The following is a 22,906-nucleotide window of genomic DNA, read 5'->3' as shown; positions in this document are numbered from 1 at the left end:
TTTTAGTGCTTCCAGGACACAGCAGAAACAATACCTCTTCCTTCCCAGCTGGAAACAGATTTGAATCAAGGATATGAGAAACATTTATAAAGGCTTTGAAGGTGAGTTAGTCAATCTCATATGGTAAGGTTTTTCTGCTCTGCAAAGCAGGCAATCTGAAACAAAACACACATACTGCAGATTGTGAAGTAGATTAAATTAACCACTCCATCTAGCAATAATCAACTTTCATAATAATAATGAGCCTGATTATTAGTTAAGTAAACTTGACCATAAAAGACCTTTTAGTCTTATATGCGTAAAGGAAGAATGATGGATATAAAATGTTTAAATATCTGTTCTATAATTCATGTTTTGTAGTTACCAGTTGTACAGACAATAATGCATTAGTAATTAATGTTTATAAATATTTCACTTTTATATTTTACATTTCTATAAGAATTTCTGTTTTTTTGTATTGAGTATTTTTTTGCAGAAACATTTGTAAGTTAAAAATTTTTGTTGCCAATTATAATTATAAAAATCTAAAGTATTCAAACAAGATAAACTTTACCTTAAATGTGGTAGGCACACTAAACTTGCCCATATTTTAGGTAATTTCTCAATGACAGTATTCTCTGAGATGTCTTCTAAAAATTTTAACAAAAAACTTTCAAGTGTCTTTGTTTTTTTTTTCAATGATGCTCGAGTCCGGTGAGGAGTTTCACTAAAAAGAAGGGAAATATTATTCAAACAAGAAATTAATTACTTTTAAATATTAATCAAAATATGCTGATTTTTGATTGGTTCTTGTTTGCATTCTATATTCCAGAGCAGCAAATTTTACATTAATGAAAACTTCTATCTAATTGGAGGCAAATCTATACATTTTTACTGCACACTTACTAATGCAGAATACTTCCTCTAGTATAATATTCAGTTTATATATATAACATAGCAAGAAAGATGATATGTGATATGTTTTCTTTAGCTGTAAAAGATCTGATTATGAATTTTATCTATGACTTGAAGAACCTTTGTGATAACTATTTCCAGTGATAGTAGGTTAGCTGGTCTGATACAGAGGCAATATGGTTTTTTTTTTCTTGCTAAACATGCAAAATGGGCTTACGGGTGATGCAGCTAAGGCTATGAGGCTAGTGTTGACTGTGTCCTTCTGAATGATTTGCAAGATGAAAAAAAAAAACAAGAATTTCTTTAAGGAAGAAAAATGCTACCACTTCCATATGAGACTAACTAACTTGTCTGGTATAGTAAGAAGTCAGTTGACTTCATAATATACCAGATTTGTTAATTCTGCTATCTATTTCCATATTTAATTTGCCACCTTCGCTAAAAATTGGGTCCATTTAGCTAAATGGTTTACTTGTTTTATAGGTTCTCCATTTAGTGATGCAGTTGATGTTTTCACAGTACCTGCCTTTTTTCATAGTCTTTGTCTCTTTATTGCTGATTATATTACCAATTTATTACAGAATAAATTAAGAGAATTCAGAGTATAATATTATCTGCATAAAGTAAAGAGTTGAGATTAACATCTCTCCAATTTTGATATCAGGCCAACTGCCACTCTCCTTCATAATGCGATTCATATAGATGAAAAATTACAGTCAGGCTAATGTGTACCTTTTCCTCATACCTGATTTTAAATCACACACTTCGTATACCTCCTTCAAATCTAACTGCTGACTTACAATCCAAATTTCCTCATACCTGATTTTAAATCACACACTTCGTATACTCCTTCAAATCTAACTGCTGACTTACAATCCAAATAGAGACTGTATACTGCTTGATATAATGTTCCATTTATATCACATAATTGTAGCATTTTGAATGTCCCCCCCCCCCCTCTCTCTCTCTCTCTCTCTTGGCTCGTCATATGCTTTTTCCAGATCTAAAAGCTTATATACAAATCCCAGTTATATTCCCATGACTTCTCAACTATTTCTCTTAAAGTGAAAATATGACATTGACAACCTTGTGTTTCTTCATGTTTCCCTTCCACAATTCTTCTTAGCATATTCTCAAACATGCTTATGTAAATCTTACCTAGAACACATAGTAGGGAAATTCCTTTGTAATTCTCACATTCAGTTTTATTTCCATTTTTATTGATGGGTACTATGGAGCTCTACTCCAATCATCTAGAATTTGACCCACTGACCACATCTTCTCATCTGACTTATGCAGTATAAAACTTTTATATATCAATATCTGAAGCATTTCTGATCAAATATCATCCATTCCAGCGGCCTTTCCACATTTGAGGTTTTGATGGCTCCTCAAATATGGATATGTACTGCTGATTGCATTTCTCTTGAATGTTTTCTACCACTGTGGTGTCACCGCACTTTTCTTTAAACAATCTTTCAATGTGATTACTCGAGACATCTATAATATCTTCAGTTTATGTGTCACCACTATTATCTGTGATTCCTTTAACAGTACTCTTTCTTATCTTTATAGCTTTTTAATTGCCTTCAAAACATTTTGCCACCTTCCTGATATTTATCTTCTATGTTCTCACCAAAGTCTTCCTATGACATTTGTTTAACACAGTTTTCACTTTCTTGCATTTTTCTCTGTATTCTCTACCACACGTTGACTTACTTAAACTCCATAGTGAACTCAGGACGTCCACTATGGAGTTTTGATTTTTCTATTCATGAAGATAAACTCACCTCATACCTCTTTCTCAATAAATCAATGTTTTCTGCAGTCTGCCAATGAATCTCCAAAGTTTGGTTCTTGCTTTCAAACTCTTGCATTTTTTCCTGAATAATATTTGTATATTTGAGACTATAGTACACATCTTTGAAAGCAGTTCAACTTCAATTCTTTTTAAAATTTTCACATATACTTTTCTTGATATGATATTCAATTTTATCCTGCTCAAAATCAAATGGCAATCACTTCTTATTTCAAATCTCCTGTATACTCATGTCCTGAACAAGATGGATGATACTGCTATCAATAATAGCATAGTTAATGAGCCTTTTATTCTTTCTTATATCTCTCCTCCACATGAATTTGTGCACATGTTTATGTTAGAACATGGTGTGCATAATGAATAGTCCATATCCAGTTGGTATTTACTATTTTTATTATTTTTCTCTTTTCTCAATTTGGAGAAACAATATAAACAGCAGAGTAGGCAATCCTTACTTACTCTGCTGTTTATATCTCCAACAAGGCAACTTTTTCTTTGTGTTAGCTGCCTCAAAGAATTCCTTATGTGAAACCATGGGGACATGTTAAGTCTCATTTTCTGATTCTCCTTTTTGATGTTCACCTACATCACTCCACTTGATATTGCCTGTCATTCAAAATTATCCTCATTTTTAGTGTTGAGTAATATAGCTGGTTCTTCTTTTTTCTGATCATCACTGCTTGAATATAACATGTTGTATTTTTTATTTAGAAGATTCTAAATTCTTCTAAATAACAGATGCCTTTGTGTTCTTTGTTTTGGTAACACCTGTTATGTTCATCTGGCACTTCTCCAATTCTTCTGCTAGTTCCACATGGAAAAGAAGTTTCTTTTGTTGATGGTCCCAGAAATGTTGACTGAAGTTTATTCCAGCAGCTGGTTTTTCACTGTTTGTCATTGTTCCCTGATAAAAATATCAGGAACCATGTTTAACATGGCAAAGCCCCAACCACCATGAAATTTCACCATGTTGTTCCATCATTTTATTTTGGTTTAAACTAGGAAGAATACATTTGGTTGGCTAAATTCCAAATTGCCAGCCCATCCTTATTCAGTATCCAGGTAGACAACTAGTGACATGGTGAAAAACAAGGTGAAGACTGGATATTAGTTCAGAAGCTCGTTAGTTCTCTATACTTCTTAAATGGCTATGTGGAGCTTTGATTCTTAAGTGATCATATAGATGTTAATAGTTCTTCCATTATAGACCAAGCTGTAGGCACGAAACCCTTTATATGATCCTGGATATATTAAAGAATGAAACGTGTCTGTCCCACGATAATCATATTTATAGAATTTTTACTATATTAGCAGTATACCTTACATATTAGGACAAAGGGAATATTTATCTTTTTACAGGATTGTAGCCACAAGATTAAAAAGTATGGTGCAAATAACTGAGTTTTGAAGCAAAAGTTGTGTCACTGGAACAAATAGCTGTGGCTCCATGTGCTAGCGTTTTAAGCATACTACATTGTTGAACTGAGTAATTAGGGACTGCAAATTTACTGACTTCTTTAATTTCTAATAATTTGGTCAAAAATTTCATAAATATCAATTTGCTGATAATTTCTTACATTTTCAAAGAAGTTATATTAAAAGAAAATAAATATTAATAAACAAGAATGTTAGTGAAATATAAAATATGACAGAAAAAAAACAAAAAAAAAATTATTATAAAGAAAAAATATTAATACACTTTATAAATGAACAACATTTTTTATTTTACAACATAAATAACAACTTTAAATATAAGGAAGACAAACTTATATTTGTTTGTGTCTTCCTTATCTTTAGCAGTTGTTCACAATTGTTTTGTTAAAATATGGTGTAATTTTTTTTATCAAGAATCAAAATCAGTCTTTCACTTGGTGGTGGGACTGTATCAACAGCGTTTTCTTTCCTTCTTTTAAATAAGTTCATTTTATTAACATCTGACCTCCATGGAGTCAAAGACTCATTGTAGAATACAAAATTTTGTGCTGGCTTTTAAGACTGTTATGTAAGCTGCTAGTACTTCCACCAACTGCTTTGATTTCTTTTTTTTTTTTAAGCACTGTTTACACAGACATCTCCCACACACCTGCATCTTCCACTGCAGTATGTTTATAATAATACCTATATAATAATGAATTTTTATTCATGGCTACAAACAAAAAAATTAAAAAAATAATCAAATAGACACTACTTACTGCTCTCTTAATGATCAATCAGAACAAAAAAATCACAAAATACAATTTTTTCATTAATATCCAAGTTTTTCATTTCAATATTTGTAGAGGAGAAAAAATCTGTCAGTTTCAGGATATATTGGAAACCAATAATACAGGGAAAGGCTAAAATGAAGAAGAAGAAATTGAGAAGGAATGGAATAATATGAAAGAAATTATTACATCGGCAGCATATGCCGATGTAATACATAAGATATTTTATGTATACCTAGAAAGTCTAGGTATACATAAAAAATATCATAAAAATAAAAAAATTGCACATATAGGACAGTAAAATAAAAATAACTGAAAATAAAAAAACTAGTCCTTAAAAGATGGTTTAGTACTAAAAAACAAGAAGACAAAATTGAATATAAAAAAGGCAAGTGATAGCCAAAAGAGAAACAAGGGAAGCTGGGGAAAATTTATATTATACCTACACAATAAGACTCAATGCCTATAAAATGTTAAAGCAGGGAATGTAGATATAAAAGAATTCTTAGATTACTTTACAGATCTTTAAACAGATAATACTACTATAAAAAAATACATCAAAACTTGCAAAATGATTTAGATGATATAATAAAAAGAATTAAAGAAGAACCTAAGTAAATAAAAAAAAAAAGGAAATCAGCAGAAGATGGGATAAACTCCAAACGGTATAAATTTGCCGAAAAAAAATTTCATCAGGGGTTATTAACATTTTAAAATAAAATATATACAAGTAGTCAAATACCAATACATATTTAAAAAGAGGATAAAAGAAAGGCTGATAATTTAGAGGTATTACTTCATTGAATATATGCTACAAAATATATAGTAGAATAAATATGAAAATTGAAAATATGCAGTAAAAAATATTATCAGAATGTCAAAATGGATTAAGAAAAGGCCACTCCACAATGAATGCAGCTTTTTGCTTAAAACTACTTATAGAAAAAAGAAGAGAATTTAATTTAGGAAGTCACCTTTCATTCACAGATTATGAAAAAATGTTTAATAAAATAAAAAGATATATTGCAAATTTTTTTTATATTTTGATCCCATACGTGAGAGGTCAAGAGACCCGTAAGCACATCAGTTTTGTGTGTGGGGGGGGTGCAGACAAGGACTGAAACAGAAATTTATTGGTGTTTTCTTGAAGGGCTGCAAGTCGTAATTGTTTTGGAATACTTCAGGAGGACAGATGTTCCAGAGGAATAAAAGAGGAAGAGAAGAAGCAGGTTCAGTGTGTTTGCAGTTGCACAGTAAAGGGATGCTGGGCAGCTGCTGTTGCTCTTGTATTAGCAGGTGCAACTGAAACTGAAGGAATGATAGTTGCCAATTTACTGGAGCAGTGACCATGGAAGCTTGTAGAATAAACACTGAGCACTATCATCAGCAAAGCAGTGGACAGGATTAGTGATGATTGTGAGTAGGTCATTTATGAACAAGAGAAAGAAAGGTGATAAGCTAAAGCCTTGAGGTGCTTCAGCATTGATAGTGAAACTCAAAGAGAGGGAGCCATCTATCATGACTCACAGACAACGACCAAAGAGAAAGCTGGCTACCCAATTACAAAGGATGGCAGGAAGACCAAAGGATGGCAATTTGTTAAGTAGGCCACAATGCCACACAAGGGCAAAGCCTTTGGAAATGTGTCAAGGGAAATATACCTAATATTTTATTATAAAGCAATACTGAATATATATACAAAGATAATGAAAATAAAAATTAAAAAAATCTGAAAAACAACCTATAAACCAAGGTGTAAGACAGGGATGTCCTCTGTCTCCAACGTTTTAATATTTAAATATAAATATGATATTATTTGCAGAATTTTTTTGATTTGCTGAAAATTTTTTTAGGCATTAGAGAAGACAGCAGACAATGAAAAAAGGAAAAATTGATTCTGTTGGAGATCTAAACAACAGAGTTGGAAATGATTACCAGATGTATAGCAATGTTATAGGCAAATTTGGAAAAGAGAGTAAAGCTAATAATAAAGGTAAGTGCCTACTGGATTTCTGTTCAGTATATGAACTAGTTATTACTAATACCATGTTCCAACATATAAATATGTGCATAAATTCACATGGAGAGAAGATGCAAGAAATAAGAACAATTTCATTGACTAAAAGTGTACAGGAGATATGAAATTTGAAGTGATCACCATTTAGTTTTGAGCAGGTTAAAATTCAATTTTAACTCTCTTCTTTTCATATGGAAAAGAAGCGAGTGCAAATAACTAATTAAAGCTGAGCAGCTTTCAGAGATGAACTGCAGATTCAAATACACAAACATCATTCAAAAAGAAATGAAAGGGTTTGCCAGTGAATCTTGAAGAACCAAACCTTTGTTTGGTTTTATATATATATCAATCATTGAAAACAATGATTGATTCAGCCAGAGAGGCATGTGATGAAGTTGTCTGAAAAATCAGAATGTCATAGTGAACTCAGGAAGTTAAAGAGGCAGTCATGACAAAGAAGAAAGCACATCAAAAGTTCCTGGCAAGTAAGTCAGCTTCTGCTCCTAGAAAATACAGAGAAAAAGGTAAGAAAGTGAAGCACTGCATAAAACCAGTTTGTTTTCTTCTATGTCTAAACAAAAGTCATAAGAGCATAGATAATACATATCAGAATGGTGATAACAGTCTAGAGGCTATTGAAAAGTTTAGACAGAAGAAAATTACTGTAAAAAGGAATCAGAGATGATAAAGGTGACACAAAATGCGAAGATAAAGATATTCTGGATGTCTGAAGGAATTACATTGAAAGGTTGCTAAATGAAACAAGCAGTGGCAACAAAGTGGTAGAAAACACTCAACATGAATGCATGCATGCAGGAATACATATCAATATTGAAATAAAAAACCAAAGTTATATATCAAAAACTTGAAATGTGGAAAGGCAGCTGGATTAGACGAAATTTGACCAGAAATGCTTAAATATAGAGGCAACACCGTTTTACAGTGGCTAAGCTATCATAGTACATCGTCTATAAAAATGGAAATAAAACTAAATGTGAGAATTACAGAGGTATTTCTCTACTGAGTGGTCCTGGTAAGATTTAGGTAAGTATACTTGAGAAACAGATAAGAAAAATTGTGGCAAGGTAAGCTTGGTGAAGAAAAAGCTGGATTCAAACCAAATAAAGGTTGTAAGGATCAAATTTTCGTTTTAAGAAAAATATTGAGAAATATTGGGAATATAACAAGGAGTTGTATTTAAGCTTTGTAGATCAAGAAAAGGCATATGACGAGGTGCCAAGAAGAAAGCTCTTCAAAATGTGTAAATGGGACATTATATAGTTTGTAGCATATAGTGTAAATCTAACATTATATCGAGCAACATATAGTCTATATTTAAGCTAAATGTCAGCAATTAAATTGAAGGAGATACAGAAAAATGGTTTAATATCAAATCAGGTGTGCGACATTCATAACTACTATTATCTCCATTGTTATTCATCATCTATATGGATCACACTATGAAGGAAAGGTATGAAACATGATATCAAAATTGGAGATGTTAATCTCAGCTCTACTTTATGCAGATGATATTATACTTCTAAATAAATCAGTACAGGTCTGCAGGAGTTCATGACTAAACTGCATAACTGATGTAAAAATTTGGTATGAAAATCAGCAATTAAAAGACTATGAAAATAGGTAGTTACACTGAAAGCATCAACTACATCCTAAATGGAGAGCCTATAGAACAAGTAAAAATTTCAACTATTTAGGAACAATTTTTAGTGAAGATGGCAATTAAATATGAAAGCAGACAGCAGAATTAGCAAAGGATATGGTAGGAATTCGACTAAATAAATTTATACGGAATAAGAGAAAGAAATTAGTCAATACATAAAACTAGCTGTATATAAAACAATGTTGAAACCAATTTTAACTTATGGATCTGAAAGTTGGGTTAGAAATAAAGAAATAAAACACTTGATTAAAGACAAGAGATCATTGATATGAGAGTTCTGAGAGAGATTAGGAGAGCAAACAGATGGCATCAATAGCAACACTGTATTGAAAATGAGGATATTAATAAAGAATTTGCCATTGTTAGAATTCAGGAAAGTGTTAGCAAACATAATCTGAGATAGTATAGGCACTTCATCAGAACAGGAAAGGAAAGGTTAGCAAAACAAGTATTCTTTGCCAGGATGACAGAAAAAAGATCCAGATGAAAATCAAGATCTAGGTGGACCGATACAGTAAAAACTGTTTTGCTTTAGAAATAGAAATTTAAGATATGATAATATTGACGTCTTGACAGATAACAGATTAATTTGGAGGAAAATTGTCAATAGCAAGTTAGCAATGATGTAGCTTTTTCATGTACATCCTGTATATGCTGAGTGTACTTCTCTGAGGGTACATTCAGGAATTTGATGATGCCAGCGACATTTTTTGCTGATTAAACATTATAGGAGAACAGTTTGGAATGAAAATATCTAGATAAAACTAAAACAACAGCATTTTGTGGACAGACTCCAGTTAGAAGTAAAACAGTTATTAATAATAAACAGATAAATACTTTTAATTATCTTGGATGTTAAACATCATATCAAATTAATTTTGGATTTGGATTTTTTGGATTCTCAATCCAAATCTTGTACAAAAAGAAACATGCTTAAAAATATACAATACTTTAGCAGTACCTACATTATTATATTGTAACAAAATTTGGGCAATAAATAAACAAGATAAACAAGGAATAAAAACAAGTGAAATGAAATTCATGAAAAGATCTTATTAGACAAGAAAAAAAAAATTCTGGTAGAAAGGCTTATACGTTAGCTATTCATAACTATTATTTTGAGGAAATTAACATATACTGAATATTAATTAAAATAACTTTAATTAATAGTCCCAATATTTCAAAAATGTTAAATTGCCATCATTAGGGATCACAGAGCAATGATATGTACAAGTAAGCACTAACAGAAAGGCAACATAAGTCAGGCCTAGAGTCCTAAATGCTATCCCCTGGTGAGCTAAATTGAGTGGCCCAAGACCAATCTCTCAAAAGCAAAGAAACACTATTACATTAATACAGATATATCCAATTCAGCAGAAGGTGAACATGAAAGTCTATAAACTAGTTAGTTTCTAAATAATGAAAACCTAGACAATGGTAAAGTGGAATTCTAATCCACTCAACCAACAAGGAGACACATCACAAGAAGCTTTTGTATGTTCTCAGGGGCTTGAAGCTTTGCAACAGAACCTGACTATGAAGGTCTGAAGTGACAGGTCTGAATAGGGGGAAAAAAACTTCAGATATAACTATTTAGTTTTGAAAGATAGTTTTTCAAAGACTCCCAGCTGACTCACCCATGGTCCTAATAGACCGCAGGTTTCCACTCTTTATAAAGTAATTATGGAACCAATTATTTTATAATTCATTTCATATTATTCTGATACCAACTAAGAATTTAAGACAATCAATAAGAAACATACAGAATTATTTATATAATTGTATAACATTAATATTTTTAACCAAGCAAACAGGACACTTAAAAAATGCCTTTATATTAACTGCAATATTCATGATCCTAAAACACTTAAACCTGGCTTTACATCCCTTACAAAGCAGTTAATAAATACAGTTATTGAAAAACTTAAAAAAAACATTAAAATGCTATTAGCGATGTATTTCACTCACCTGGTTTCTAATGGCTGATCTAAATACAATTTAGTCCAGGTAGTTAAATCACTGCTATTAACCAGAATTGGCTGCTTATATGTAACAAATTCTACTAATATTGTTAGAATATCCTCATCTGCATTAATAACTGAAGTTGTGTTCAAATGCTGGCAATAAGATAATAGAGATGGCAGCACATCCTAGAAAGAAAAAGTTATATCTCCTTATAAAGCAAATGTTTCATTTTATTGTATATGCAATGAACAATGGAATGGCTTGCAAAGCAGGATTGCATATTTCAAAAACTGGTATCAATGAACCTGAATTACTATATCTTGACATTTTTAAAAAAACCTGCTCTATCATTCCAGATTAGTTTTCAATCAAAGAAACAGAACATCTATTTTTAATAGGGCATGTATTATCAACGACGCTCTTCAGCCGGAAAGATTAGGGTTTGAATGCCATCTGGAATACAAGAAACATTTCAATAGGTGGCAAGAATTTCCACATTCAAAACAGAAAAACTGATTAGAGAAGAATCATGTACTAAGAGAATTAAGGAGATAGAATTATATGTAACCAATTTACTTGGTCATAAGAGGTCTTTATACATAAAAGGAAGATAGGATGGGATATTTTATCACTGTCAGCCTTAATATGAATTGTTACATGGACAGTGCAGTATGTTGAAACTAATTTGTAACATATAATAATCTTCATAAATTTCAGCATCGCAAACTGAATGCACATATGCTAACTAATAAAAATCGATAAACAGTTCGATTCTATAATATTTTGCATTTCAGTGTTCCAATTTCCCCTAAGAATTTTCAATTTTCAAAAGTTATTGCTTGTAGCTTGGTAAATTTCATTATGAATAACAAAACATAGTTGATCTTCATTTATTCACAGGATTGATGAAAGAAAAAATTCACTCAGGATAATGTATTCTGAGTGAATTTTTTAGGAATAGCAAACCTATTTTGGCAGAGTACTTGCCTAAAAACCTGGTTTTGAGTTATTCACTGAACCATTTAAGAACATGATAATGGGGGAGGGGGGGGGGGGCAGAGGCAATAGGTGGGAAAAATAGGAAACTCTACAGCATCAGTCTTTAGACTGGCTGAAAACTATAATTGTTGATTTCCATATTCACTATATGCTTAAGATAGTAATATTATTATTCTCACATGACTTGTTATTCAGTGAGAACAATAAGTAAGAGAGTATCATTAGAGTTTTAATTGCTCTCTTGAACAATGGTTAGAATTTTTAAGAATGTTTTGGAAGCATCTCCCCAAACATGTGAACAGGATTATAAAAATAAATTGTTTAATTTTACAGTGAAGCGACTACAAACAACGTGTTTGAACACTGTCAACTACATATGTTTGTTCTCTGCCAGTTTATTTTGCAAGAAGGAACATTCTGTACCTGTATATGATTCTACAGCTGGGCTGATTGTGTACTGTAAAGAGTAACATTTGGATAAGAAATTACAAATGTGGATCACTGCACGTTATGGATCTCTACCTGAGATCCATAATGTGCAGCAGAAAGATAAAATGGTGAGGCTCTAATTTCTTCCATCTCAGTTAGTATCCTATGCTTGTAGATCTGTGTGTTCACAGGGCTAGTTTGCCTGTTTTGAGGGACAAAAAAAAACAATAAACACAAGTTTGAAGGAGGAAAAACCTATCACCTCCAAAACCACAAACTTAGTCAGCTTGCTAATCAAGATTGGCTAACTGACCTTTGAGTGAGAAGCCCTGATAAAGGTTCCTCAGATCTTAGATGGGATTCAGCACTAGGTCTTTCCAACTAAAGGGCTCTGTCGGAACAAACTGAACTATAGAGGTTCTTACCTAAACTTACTTCACTTATTAACTTGTAGGTTTCTATCATATCATATCTCCTCTAATAATCTATTTCTCAAACTTTGAAGACCACTTTTTCTCTCAATTTCTCCTTTATATGTGCAATTCCAAACTCTTGGAATTGTTCTTGAATCTTTGTTCTGAAAGAACAAAGGTGTGGTCACCTTTGTTCTTTCTCAGAACAAAGGTGACCACAATGCACACAACAGTTCAGATGTGGTCTTATGAAGGCCTTGTAAACTGGGAGATTATTTTCTTTTTTCCCTTACAAGTTAGTATTCTCTCCAATGCAATGCCATTAACCATCTTAGCAATGTGGCCCTAAACTTTGATCTTCAGACTATTATAACTTTATTACAAGTTTTTAGCTTCAATGACTACTTGCAGAAAATTTCCATTAAAATAATTCTTTTGCATGCAATGCCTTCAGTCTGAAATACATGACCATACACTTTGCAACAACGAACAGATAGTCGGTGTCACTTGCCCATATAACCAGTCTGTTGTCAAAATGAAGAGATTCTGTACCAGCTCCAACCTTCATCACTCTTCCCAACTTAGCATCATATCATTAGCAGCAGGTAAATGAATATAAACTTTTAGCCTAGGGATGGCCAACCTATGGTGCATGCGACAAAAGTGGTACACTGGATGATTAGAAGTGGAATCTTGAATCCCCCCCCCCCCCCCCAAACGATAAGAATAAAAAAGCCTATTTATGCAAAACCCAATTAGTAGAAAAAAAAAAGCTAAAACTTAGTAATTATTTTTAGGGATTTCATTATTTCATGCACATCTTTTGCACATTCACTTGTTTGATCCTGAGGAGTCAAGCATTAGAAACAGCGGTGCTTCACAGGTTTTTGTCGGTCAGTTTACAATTGATATTCATGCACTATGGAGCTGTACCTTGTTCGTTCTTTGTTAACATTTGCAGTTTTGTAGTTTTTTCCCAAATTAAGCCTTGTTTTTACTACTTTCTCAAATAATAAAAGATATAATCTTAATAAACACAACATCAGACTGAAATAGAAGGAAAACTGAAGCTAGTGTTTGGGTATGAATTCATCATCATCATCCAATTCCTGATATATGCCCTCTAGGGGTGTACAGGATATGATAGTACTACATGAAAATTTACATCATTACTAACTTCCTATCAACAATTTTCCCCCCAATCAGTCTGTTACCTGTCAACACTCCAACATTATCAGATCTTACATCTCTATCTTCTAAGGCACTTTTTACTGTATCAATCCACCTATATCTTGGTCTTCCTCTGGGTCTTTTAACTACCAACTGGACTGAGAAAACAACTTTAGCAACACAACTGGACAGTTGTTTTGCAAATCTTTCCTCTCACATTCTGTTTAATTGAGATTATTTCAGCTAATGCATTCCTGGATGCTGACAATGTCAAGTTCTTTCCTAATATCCTCGTTTTTAATATGATATTGCCATTGATGCCATCTGTTCATGCCTCTAATCTTTCTCAGGACTCTCATATCTGTGGTCTCTAGTCTTTGGTCAAGTGTTTTACTTCTAACCCAGCTCTCAGACCCATAAGTTAAAACTGGTTTAAACACTGTCATGTATACAGCTAATTTAGTGTTCCGACTAATTTCTCTCTTATTCCATATGAATTTATTCAATTGACTTCCCATCATACCAGCTTTGCTGATTCTGTTGTCTATTTCTATATTTAATTTACCATCTTCACTAAAAATTGTACCTAAGAAGCTAAAATGTTTTACTTGTTCTATAAGTTCTCCATTTACCAATTGATATTTTCAATGTTTCTGCCTATTTTCATTGTCTTTGTCTTTTTAATGCTGACCTTCATGCCATATCTATTACAACATTTATTCAATTTAGTCAGGGAATCTTGCAGACTTGTAGCAGATTTATTTAAAAGTATAACATCATCTGCATAAAGCAAAGAGCTGACATTAACATCTCCAATTTTGATATCAGATTTAATACCACTTTTCTTCATAACGTGATCCATATAGATAATGAATAACAGAGGGGAACAATGTGCATTCTTGTCTGACACCAGATTTAACATTAAACCTTCATGTACTTCCTTTAATTCTAACTGCGGACTAACAACTCAAATAAAGACTAAGAATTGCTTGATATAATGCCCCATTAACACCATATAACTGTAGCATTTTGAATAGCTTCTCTCTTGGCACTTTGTCATATGCCTTTTCCAGATCTACAAAACTTAAATACAGATCTTTGTTATATTCCCATGATTTCTCAACTATTTGTTGTAGTGTGAAAATCTGATCCTGACAGCTGCTATCTGCCCTGAATCCAGCTTGTTCTTCACCAAGCTTCCCTTCTACAATCCTTTTCAACCATTTCTTAATTATACTTGCATAAATCTTACTAGTAACACACTCAGTAGGGAAATACTTCTGTGATTCTCATATTCAGTTTTATTTTCCTTTTTATATATGGGTTCCACTCCAAAAATCTGGAATTTGTCCCTCTGTCCAGGCCTTCTGAACTATGCAGTGCAGCCACTGAAAGACTTTTATACCTCCTTAATTGATCATTTCTGGTCAAATATCATTCACTCCTGCTGCCTTTCCACATTTCAGGCTTTTAATGGCTTTTTCTACTTCAAGTATGGATATGTATTCCTGACTGAATGCCTGTCAAGTGTTTTTTATCACTGTGCTATCACTGCTTGTTTCATTTAGCAATTTTTTCAAAGTAATTACTCCATACTTCATTTCTCCTCTTTATCATCTCTAATTCCTTTTACAGCACTCTTTCCTCTATTTCTGAGCTTCTTCAACAACCTTCAGAATATCTTGCCACCTTCTCGATATTTATTTTTAATATTCTTGAGAAATAAATATCAAGAATAAACATTTTCAAAGTCCTCCCAAGACTTCTGTTTAGTCAGTTTTACACAATGTTTAGCTTTCTTACATTTGTCTCTGTATTCTCTAAGAACACAAGCTGACTTATTTGTCAGGCGCTTTTGATATGCTTTGTTCTTTTCCTTCACTGCCTCTTTAACTTCCCTGTGAACACCATGGAGTTCTGATTTTTCTATCCTTGCAGCTTCACCACATGCCTCTCTGGCTGAATCAATCAGTGTTTTCTTCAGGGCTTGCCACTGAATCTCCAAGGTTTGGTTCCTGTTCTCAAACTCTTGCATTTTTTCTTGAATGATGTTTGTGTATTTTAGTCTGCAGTTCAGATCTGAGAGCTGCTCAACTTTTATTGACTTTAAAACTTTCTTAGATGTTCTTCTTTTCAATATGAAATTCAATTTTATCCTGCTCAAGACTAAATAGTGATCATTTCCAATTTCAAATCCTCTGTACACTCTGGTGTCCTGCACCAAGGAGAAATATCACTATCAAAAACATAGTCAATGACATTTTTCTTATTCCTTGCCTCTTCTCTCCATGTGAATTTGTGCACATTTTTATGTTGGAACATGGTGTTGTTAATAACTAGCCCATGTCCTGAGCAGAAATCCAACAGATATTTGCCATTATTATTAGCTTTGCTCTTTTCTCCAAATTTTCCTAAAATATTTTTGTATGTCTGACAATCGTTTCCTACTCTGCTATTTAGATCCCCCAACAAGGACCAACTTTTCCTTTTTCATTGTGTCAGTTGCTTTTTCTAAAGCCTCAAAAAATTCCTCCACTTCTACCTTAGTAGAACCTTCTGTGGGACCATAGGCACAAATAAATCTCATTATCCAGTTCCCCATTCTCATATTTGCACACATCACTCTACTTGAGACTATCTGCCATTCAAGAAGATTAGCCTCGTATTTAGTGTTGATTACTATGGCCACTCCTTGTTTTCCTTGATTGTCATTGCCTGAATAAAACATTTATATTTATTGCTCAGAAAGATCTCACCAGTTTCTGCCTTTTTTTGTTTCAGTCACCCCCTATTTTATCGATCTGGTACTTATCCAATTCCTCAGCTAGCTCCATTTCTTTGCCATTCAGGCTTCTTATGTTGGTAGCACCAATCTTGAACTCTGGTGATGTTCACTGGGGTGTGTTTTAGGATTTGATTTTCTCTGTTTGCCCTGGTTCCCTAGCGAAAACAATGGAGACCTTGTTTAACCAGGCGATGCTCCAGCTGGCATGAAATTGCCATGTTGTACCATCATTTTAAATTTTGGTTCATGCCAATAAGAACACAATTTGGTCAGCTAAATCCCAAATTGCCAGCCCATCCTCGTTCGTTCAGTATCCAGATAGATATCCAATAGGGTGCACCACGAGAAGGTGAGGATTGGACATTGGTCAGAAGCTCCGGTCGGTTCTCTGCATTCCTTTAAAGGCTATGTGTCTCCTCTAAGTTATACAGCTTTGACCCTTAAGCATCCCAGGTCTTAGTTATGGAAAGAATATGTGATTATAAAATAGGAAGAAATCAAAAGAAGATGAAAAATATTTGTTAAAAGAGGTTATGAAATCTGGCAGTGATAGAAGTGTCCTATAAAATTGCTTAAGCATTGGCAAAAAAAAAATCCTTCTCTGATGGAGAAGAAATTGTTAAATCTTGTCTCCAAATATTTGCAAGATGTCTTAGTGATAAAAATATCAAAAAGAATGTAACCAAAATTGCTCTGTCAAAGCAAGCAGTTACGAGATGCACTGAAGAACTCTCTCATGATGTATCTGAGCAACTGAAAGACCTTGTCCAAGCTTGTACTTTCTTTTCTTTAGCTTTGGACGAATATGCTAACATATGTGATGTAGCCCAGTTGAGTATTTTTATAAGAGGAACCAATGATAATTTTGTTTTTGAAGAACTTATCGATCTTGAATTGCTTAATGGAAAAACAAGAGGATCGTGCATATTTGAGAAAGTAAAATCATGCCTAGAAAATCTACAAGTAGATTCTAGTAAACTCATCCATGTTTGTACTGACAGAGTGCCACTAATGATAGGTAAAACTGCTGGACTACAACTTTGCTGAAAACTTTTTTTCTGTCATCCTTGACTAAAATATCACTACATTATACACCAAGAGTCACTGCATGGAAAAATGTTAAATTCGCAGCATGTTACTGGTTGAGAAAGATGTGAATAAAATTAGAGCAAGAGGATTAAACAGAAGAGAATTCAGAGAATATTGTGAAATGTTAGATTTGGAACATGGCAATCTTGTTCTTCATTGTGAGATGTGCTGGTTTTCTAGAGGACAGGTTCTGAGTAGATTTTGGAAACTGAAAAATATTGTTCATAATTTTCTAGAAGAGAAAAATGAGCTGCCTGAGGAAAGAGTCCTTTTATGTGATAACAATTGGCTGTTTGATAAAATTTTTCTTGGATTTCCCTTATTTATTTATTCTTATGGTAAAAGGAATACAAAGCAGCTACAGAGCAATGTCCAGTCCAGAAAGCCAATCCAGGACCTCATCCGTCACTTGTGGATGACCTGGAGACCACCACCATGAAATTGGCACCTTCGGCAGTCATTCACAACAAGGGTAGTCTAACAGTCTCCATTTATGTAGTAGGTAGCCACATCTGTCCTGGTTAGCTTGGATCCCTGTCTCCAAAACCAGGCCATGGAGACAGGGATCTTCAACCAGGAATCTATTTGTTGGGAGATTGTTGATGATAAGGCAGCTGAAGAGAGTTCGTCCATGGACCAGAAAAGGTTTCTTGATTTTAGACGAAGACCAGGTAGATTTATGAGAGTCTGGTGCAGAGGCAGGTTGCTCATTACTTTATTAAATTCTTTAATCGAGGCTTGGCTTCTCCATATATTTGGTGGAGTAATGTTAGATAGGACAGGCAGCCAGGGGAGAGGGTGCTTCTCAGTTTCCCACTAATTGTGAGCATATAGTTATGTTAGTATGCACACTTCTTTCCCAGATGGAAGCACAGTATTCTGCTGCAGAGAATGCGAGGGCTAGTGCAGACGACCTTAGGACTTCTGAACCACAACCTCAGGTTCTTCCAGCAAGCCTTGAAATGATATTAATTAAAAGAAACACGTATTAACCACAGTGAAAATTATTTAATCCTAAGCATCTTAGGACATCATCAGTACAGTAGTTTAAAACAATAATAGGAATAACATACAGTTAGGGCGCATGATTACAATAGAATCTCATTAAACGTGCGTAACGTGTTACAGAAGTAAAAAAATAATAATAATAAAATAAAAATTTAAAAAAAAATAATAAATAAAATTAAATTAAAAATAATAATAATAATTATTTAACACAATTTTGTATGACAATTTCCCATACTTTAGGAATAGTAAGAACAATGTTGCAGTTTAAGTTCGGTCTGTGTAGTAGGGCTACAGAACTTTCTTTCTATAAACGTTCATGTTTATATAAAGATCTATGTAAAAGTTTAGACTTTTCCAAATGGATCCTATGGTTTGGATTTTCAATTCCGTGTTGAGAGAGGCCAGATTTCTGAGATTTAAAAAGATGAATGTGGTCTTGATGTTCCGAGATGCGTTTCTGAACAGACCTACCTGTCTGTCCAAAGTAAGACAATTTGCATGAGCATGGAATCTCATAAATGCCAGGCAACATCAAAGGTGAAAGTTTGTCCTTAGGAGAAGGTAACAAGTTGTAAATTTGGTTGATAGGTTTGTAAGTAGTGGCAAAATTGTATTTCTTCATAATTTTTAGAAAGATGTTCGGAGATGCCTTTGACATAAGGTATGGGAATCCTATGGCCTTCTTCCTGTCTGGTTTGATGTGTGGAGAAGAGACTGATGATTTTTTGAGTTGTTTAAGGCATTGTGAGGGTGGAGAATCTTGGATATCTTAGATAAGAATCTTGATAACTTGTAAGTTGGACTGCTGATACAGTCTACGACATATCAGCAGTATCCTACGAAGTGGAACATTAGTTTTGTGTAGCTTAGGTAAGCCATAAATTCTAGGAGGTTTTGCATGGTATGTCTTAAGTTTTTTGATTGTTTCTTCATCTAAGGAGGAAGTTTCATTAAGTAGCTTATTTAATTTTCTGAGTTGACGTTTTGTAGGATCATAATCCAATTTGGCATAAGTATTACGATCTTGAAGAAGTAAATTCATTTTTCGGTCATATGAGTTTATATCAAGAACCACACTGGTATTTCATATTTCTTAAGACATACCATGCAAGACCTCCTAGAATTTATGGCTTACCTAAGCTACAAAAAACTAATGTTCCACTTAGACCTGTCGTAGATTGTATCAGCAGTCTAACTTACAAGTTATCAAGATTCTTATCTAACCTTCTCCGCCCTCACATAGGCCACTCAGTCTCTTCAATCAAAATTTCTACTGAGTTTCACACAAAAATTAAAGACATCCAACTATCAAAAACTGAATTGTTAATCAGCTTCGACATTGTCTCCCTCTTCACAAACATTCCCCATAAAGAAACAATAGAATTACTAACTCAAAAATTTCTGTCTGATATAGCTGAATTGTTCAAGTTTGTTATTGCATCAGGTTACTTCACCTGGAAAGGTCAATTTTACAAGCAAGAAGAAGGAACAGCAATGGGATCTCCTTTATCACCAAACCTAGCAAACTTGTTTCTAGAACACCTTGAGGAAAAAATATTCACTTTTGAACCCAAACCAAAAATTTGGTTAAGATATGTCGACGACGTATTTGCAGTCTGGGATCATTCCGAACATGAATTACAACTGTTTCTAGAATAAATTAATCTTCTTCATCATCGCATCAACTTTACGTTAGCAAAAGAATCTCCAAGGTGTCTCCTTTTTGGATTAACACATCCAAAGAAAAGAAAACGGTTCCATCGCCACGTCTGTCTTTCACAAGCCTACATTCTCAGGTCGCTACATTCACAATTCTTCCGCTCATCATCCATCTCAGAAATCTGGCATTATTAAATCACTAGTTTCCGGAGCACACAAATTCTGCTCTTCTGAAGAATCTTTAAACCAAGAATTAGAAGTAATCAAAAATACAGCCATCCTAAATGGATATAATCCTAAAACAACTCAAAAAAATAATCAGTCACTTCACACATCAAACCAGACAGGAAGAAGTCCATAGGATTCCCATACCTTACGTCAAAGGCATCTTCGAACGTCTTTCTAAAATTACGAAGAAATACAATTTTGCCACTACTTACAAACCTATCAACCAAATTTACAACTTGTTACCTTCTCCTAAGGACAAACTCTCACTTTTGATGTTGCCTGACGTTTATGAGATTCCATGCTCATGCAAATCGTCTTACTTTGGACAGACAGGTAGGTCTGTTCAGAAATGCATCTCGGAACACCAAGACCACATTCGTCTTTTTATCATCATCATCAAATTCCAGCCATGTACCCTCAAGGGGTGACCAGGATATGATAGTACTACATGAAAAAAATTACATCATTACTAACATCCTATCTACAATTTTCCTCCAAATCAGTCTGTTACTTGTCAAGATTCCAACATTATCAGATCTTATATTTCTATCGTCTAAGGCACTTTGTACGTATCAATCCACCTATATCTTGGTCTTCCTCTGGGTCATTTTCCTGAAAACCTGGCATAGAACACTTGTTTTGCTAATCTTTCTTCGCCCATTCTGTTTAAGTGACCATACCAGCTGATATTAGCTCCGCTAACGCATTCCTGGATGCTGACAATGCCAAGTTCTTTCCTAATATCCTTGTTTTTAATATGATATTGCCATTGATGCCATCTGTTCATGCCTATCATCTTTCTCAGGACTCTCATATCTGCAGTCTCTAGTCAAGTATTTTACTTCTGACCCAGCCCTCAGATCCATAAGTTAAAAATGATTTCAACACTGCCTTGTATACAGCTAATTTAGTGTTCCGATTAATTTCTCTCTTATTCCATATGAATTTATTCAATTGACTTCCCACCATACCAGCTTTGCTGATTCTATTGTATAATTCTATATTTAATTTACCATCTTCAGTAAAAATCGTGCCTAAGTAGCTGAAATGTTTTACTTGTTCCACAGGTTCCCCATTCACAACACACTTGACATTTTCAATGATTCTGCCTATTTTCATTGTCTTTGTCTTTTTATTACTGACCTTCATACCATATCTATTACAACAGTTATTCAATTTAGTCAGAGAATCTTGCAGACTTGTAGCGGATTTATGTAGAAGTATAACATCATCTGCATAAAGCAAAGAGCTGACATTAACATCTCCAATTTTGATATCATGTTTGATACCACTTTCCTTCATAATGTGATCCATATAGATAATGAATAACAGAGGGGATAATGTACATCCCTGTCTCACACCAGATTTAACATTAATTTTTATTTAATGTTAAATATTAATTTAACCAGATTTAAGTCAGCAGTTAGAATTGAGACTAAGTATTGCTTGATATAATGTCCCATTGACACCATATAAATGTAGCGTATTGAATAGCTTGTCTCTTGGCACCTTGTCATATGCCTTTTCCAAAGCGACAAAACTTAAATACGGATCTTTGTTATATTCCCATTCTTTCTCGACTATTTGTCATAAAGTGAAGATCTGATCCTGACAGCCTCTATTTGGCCTGAATCCAGCTTGTTCTTCACCAAGCTTTTCTTCCACAATTCTTCTCAACCGTTTCTCAAGTATACTTGCATAGATCTTGCCAGGAACACTCAGTAGGGAAATACCTCTGTAATGCTCAGATTCAGTTTTATTTCCCTTTTTATATATGGGTACTATGAGAGCTCTACTCCAATCATCGAGAATTCTTCCCTCTGTCCAGGCTTTCTGAACTATGCAGTGCAGCCACTGTAAGACTCTTATACTACCATACTTCAGCATTTCTGGTCGAATATCAACTACTCCTGCTGCCTTTCCACATTTCAAGCCTTTGATGGCTTCAAGTATGGATATGTATTCCTGACTGCATGCCTGGTCAGTGTTTTTTACCACTGTGCTGTCATCACTGCTTGTTTCATTTAGCAGTTTTTACTCCATACTTCAAGGATATCTTTTTCTCCTGTTTTCATGTCACCTTTATCATCTCTAACTCCTTTTACAGCACTCTTTCCTCCATTCCTAAGCTTCTTCAACAACATCCAGAATATTTTGCCACCTTCTTGATATTTATTTTCTATATTCTTGCCAAAGTCCTCCCATTACTTTTGTTTAGCTAGTTTTACACAGTGTTTAGCATTCTTGCATTTGTTTCTGTATTCTCTAAGAGCACAAGCTGACTATTTGCCAGGAACTTTTGATATGCTTTCTTCTTTTCCTTCGCTGTCTCTTTAACTTCCTGTGTCCACCATGGAGTTCTAATTTTTCTATCCTTGCAGACAACTTCACCACATGCCTCTCTAGCAGAATCAATCAGGGCTTTCTTCAAGCTTTGCCACTGAATCTCCAAGGTTTGATTCCTGTTCTCAAACTCTCCCATTTTTTCTTCAATAATCTTTGTGTATTTTAGTCTACAGTTCACATCTGAGAGCTGCTCAACTTTT

General features: G+C 33.8%; 1 protein-coding gene across 1 annotated transcript in view; it reads right to left on the bottom strand.

The window, feature by feature from the left end:
• LOC150094892 (small subunit processome component 20 homolog) overlaps positions 1 to 22,906 on the bottom strand; it is a 468,852-nt gene that overhangs the window by 399,584 nt on the left and 46,362 nt on the right. The window contains exons 8-9 of the mRNA XM_090410975.1: positions 10,584 to 10,765; positions 554 to 706 (exon numbers count right to left, since the gene is read on the bottom strand). Coding sequence (XP_090267101.1) covers positions 554 to 706; positions 10,584 to 10,765 — 335 coding nt within the window. The remainder of the gene's footprint in view (positions 1 to 553; positions 707 to 10,583; positions 10,766 to 22,906) is intronic.

Source organism: Typopeltis vanoorti, chromosome 21 (assembly GCF_054136105.1).
Source record: "Typopeltis vanoorti isolate ZY-2024b chromosome 21, IOZ_Tvanoo_1.0, whole genome shotgun sequence".
Lineage (NCBI taxonomy): Eukaryota > Metazoa > Arthropoda > Arachnida > Uropygi > Thelyphonidae > Typopeltis > Typopeltis vanoorti.
This window is presented reverse-complemented; position numbering and strand designations above follow the sequence as displayed.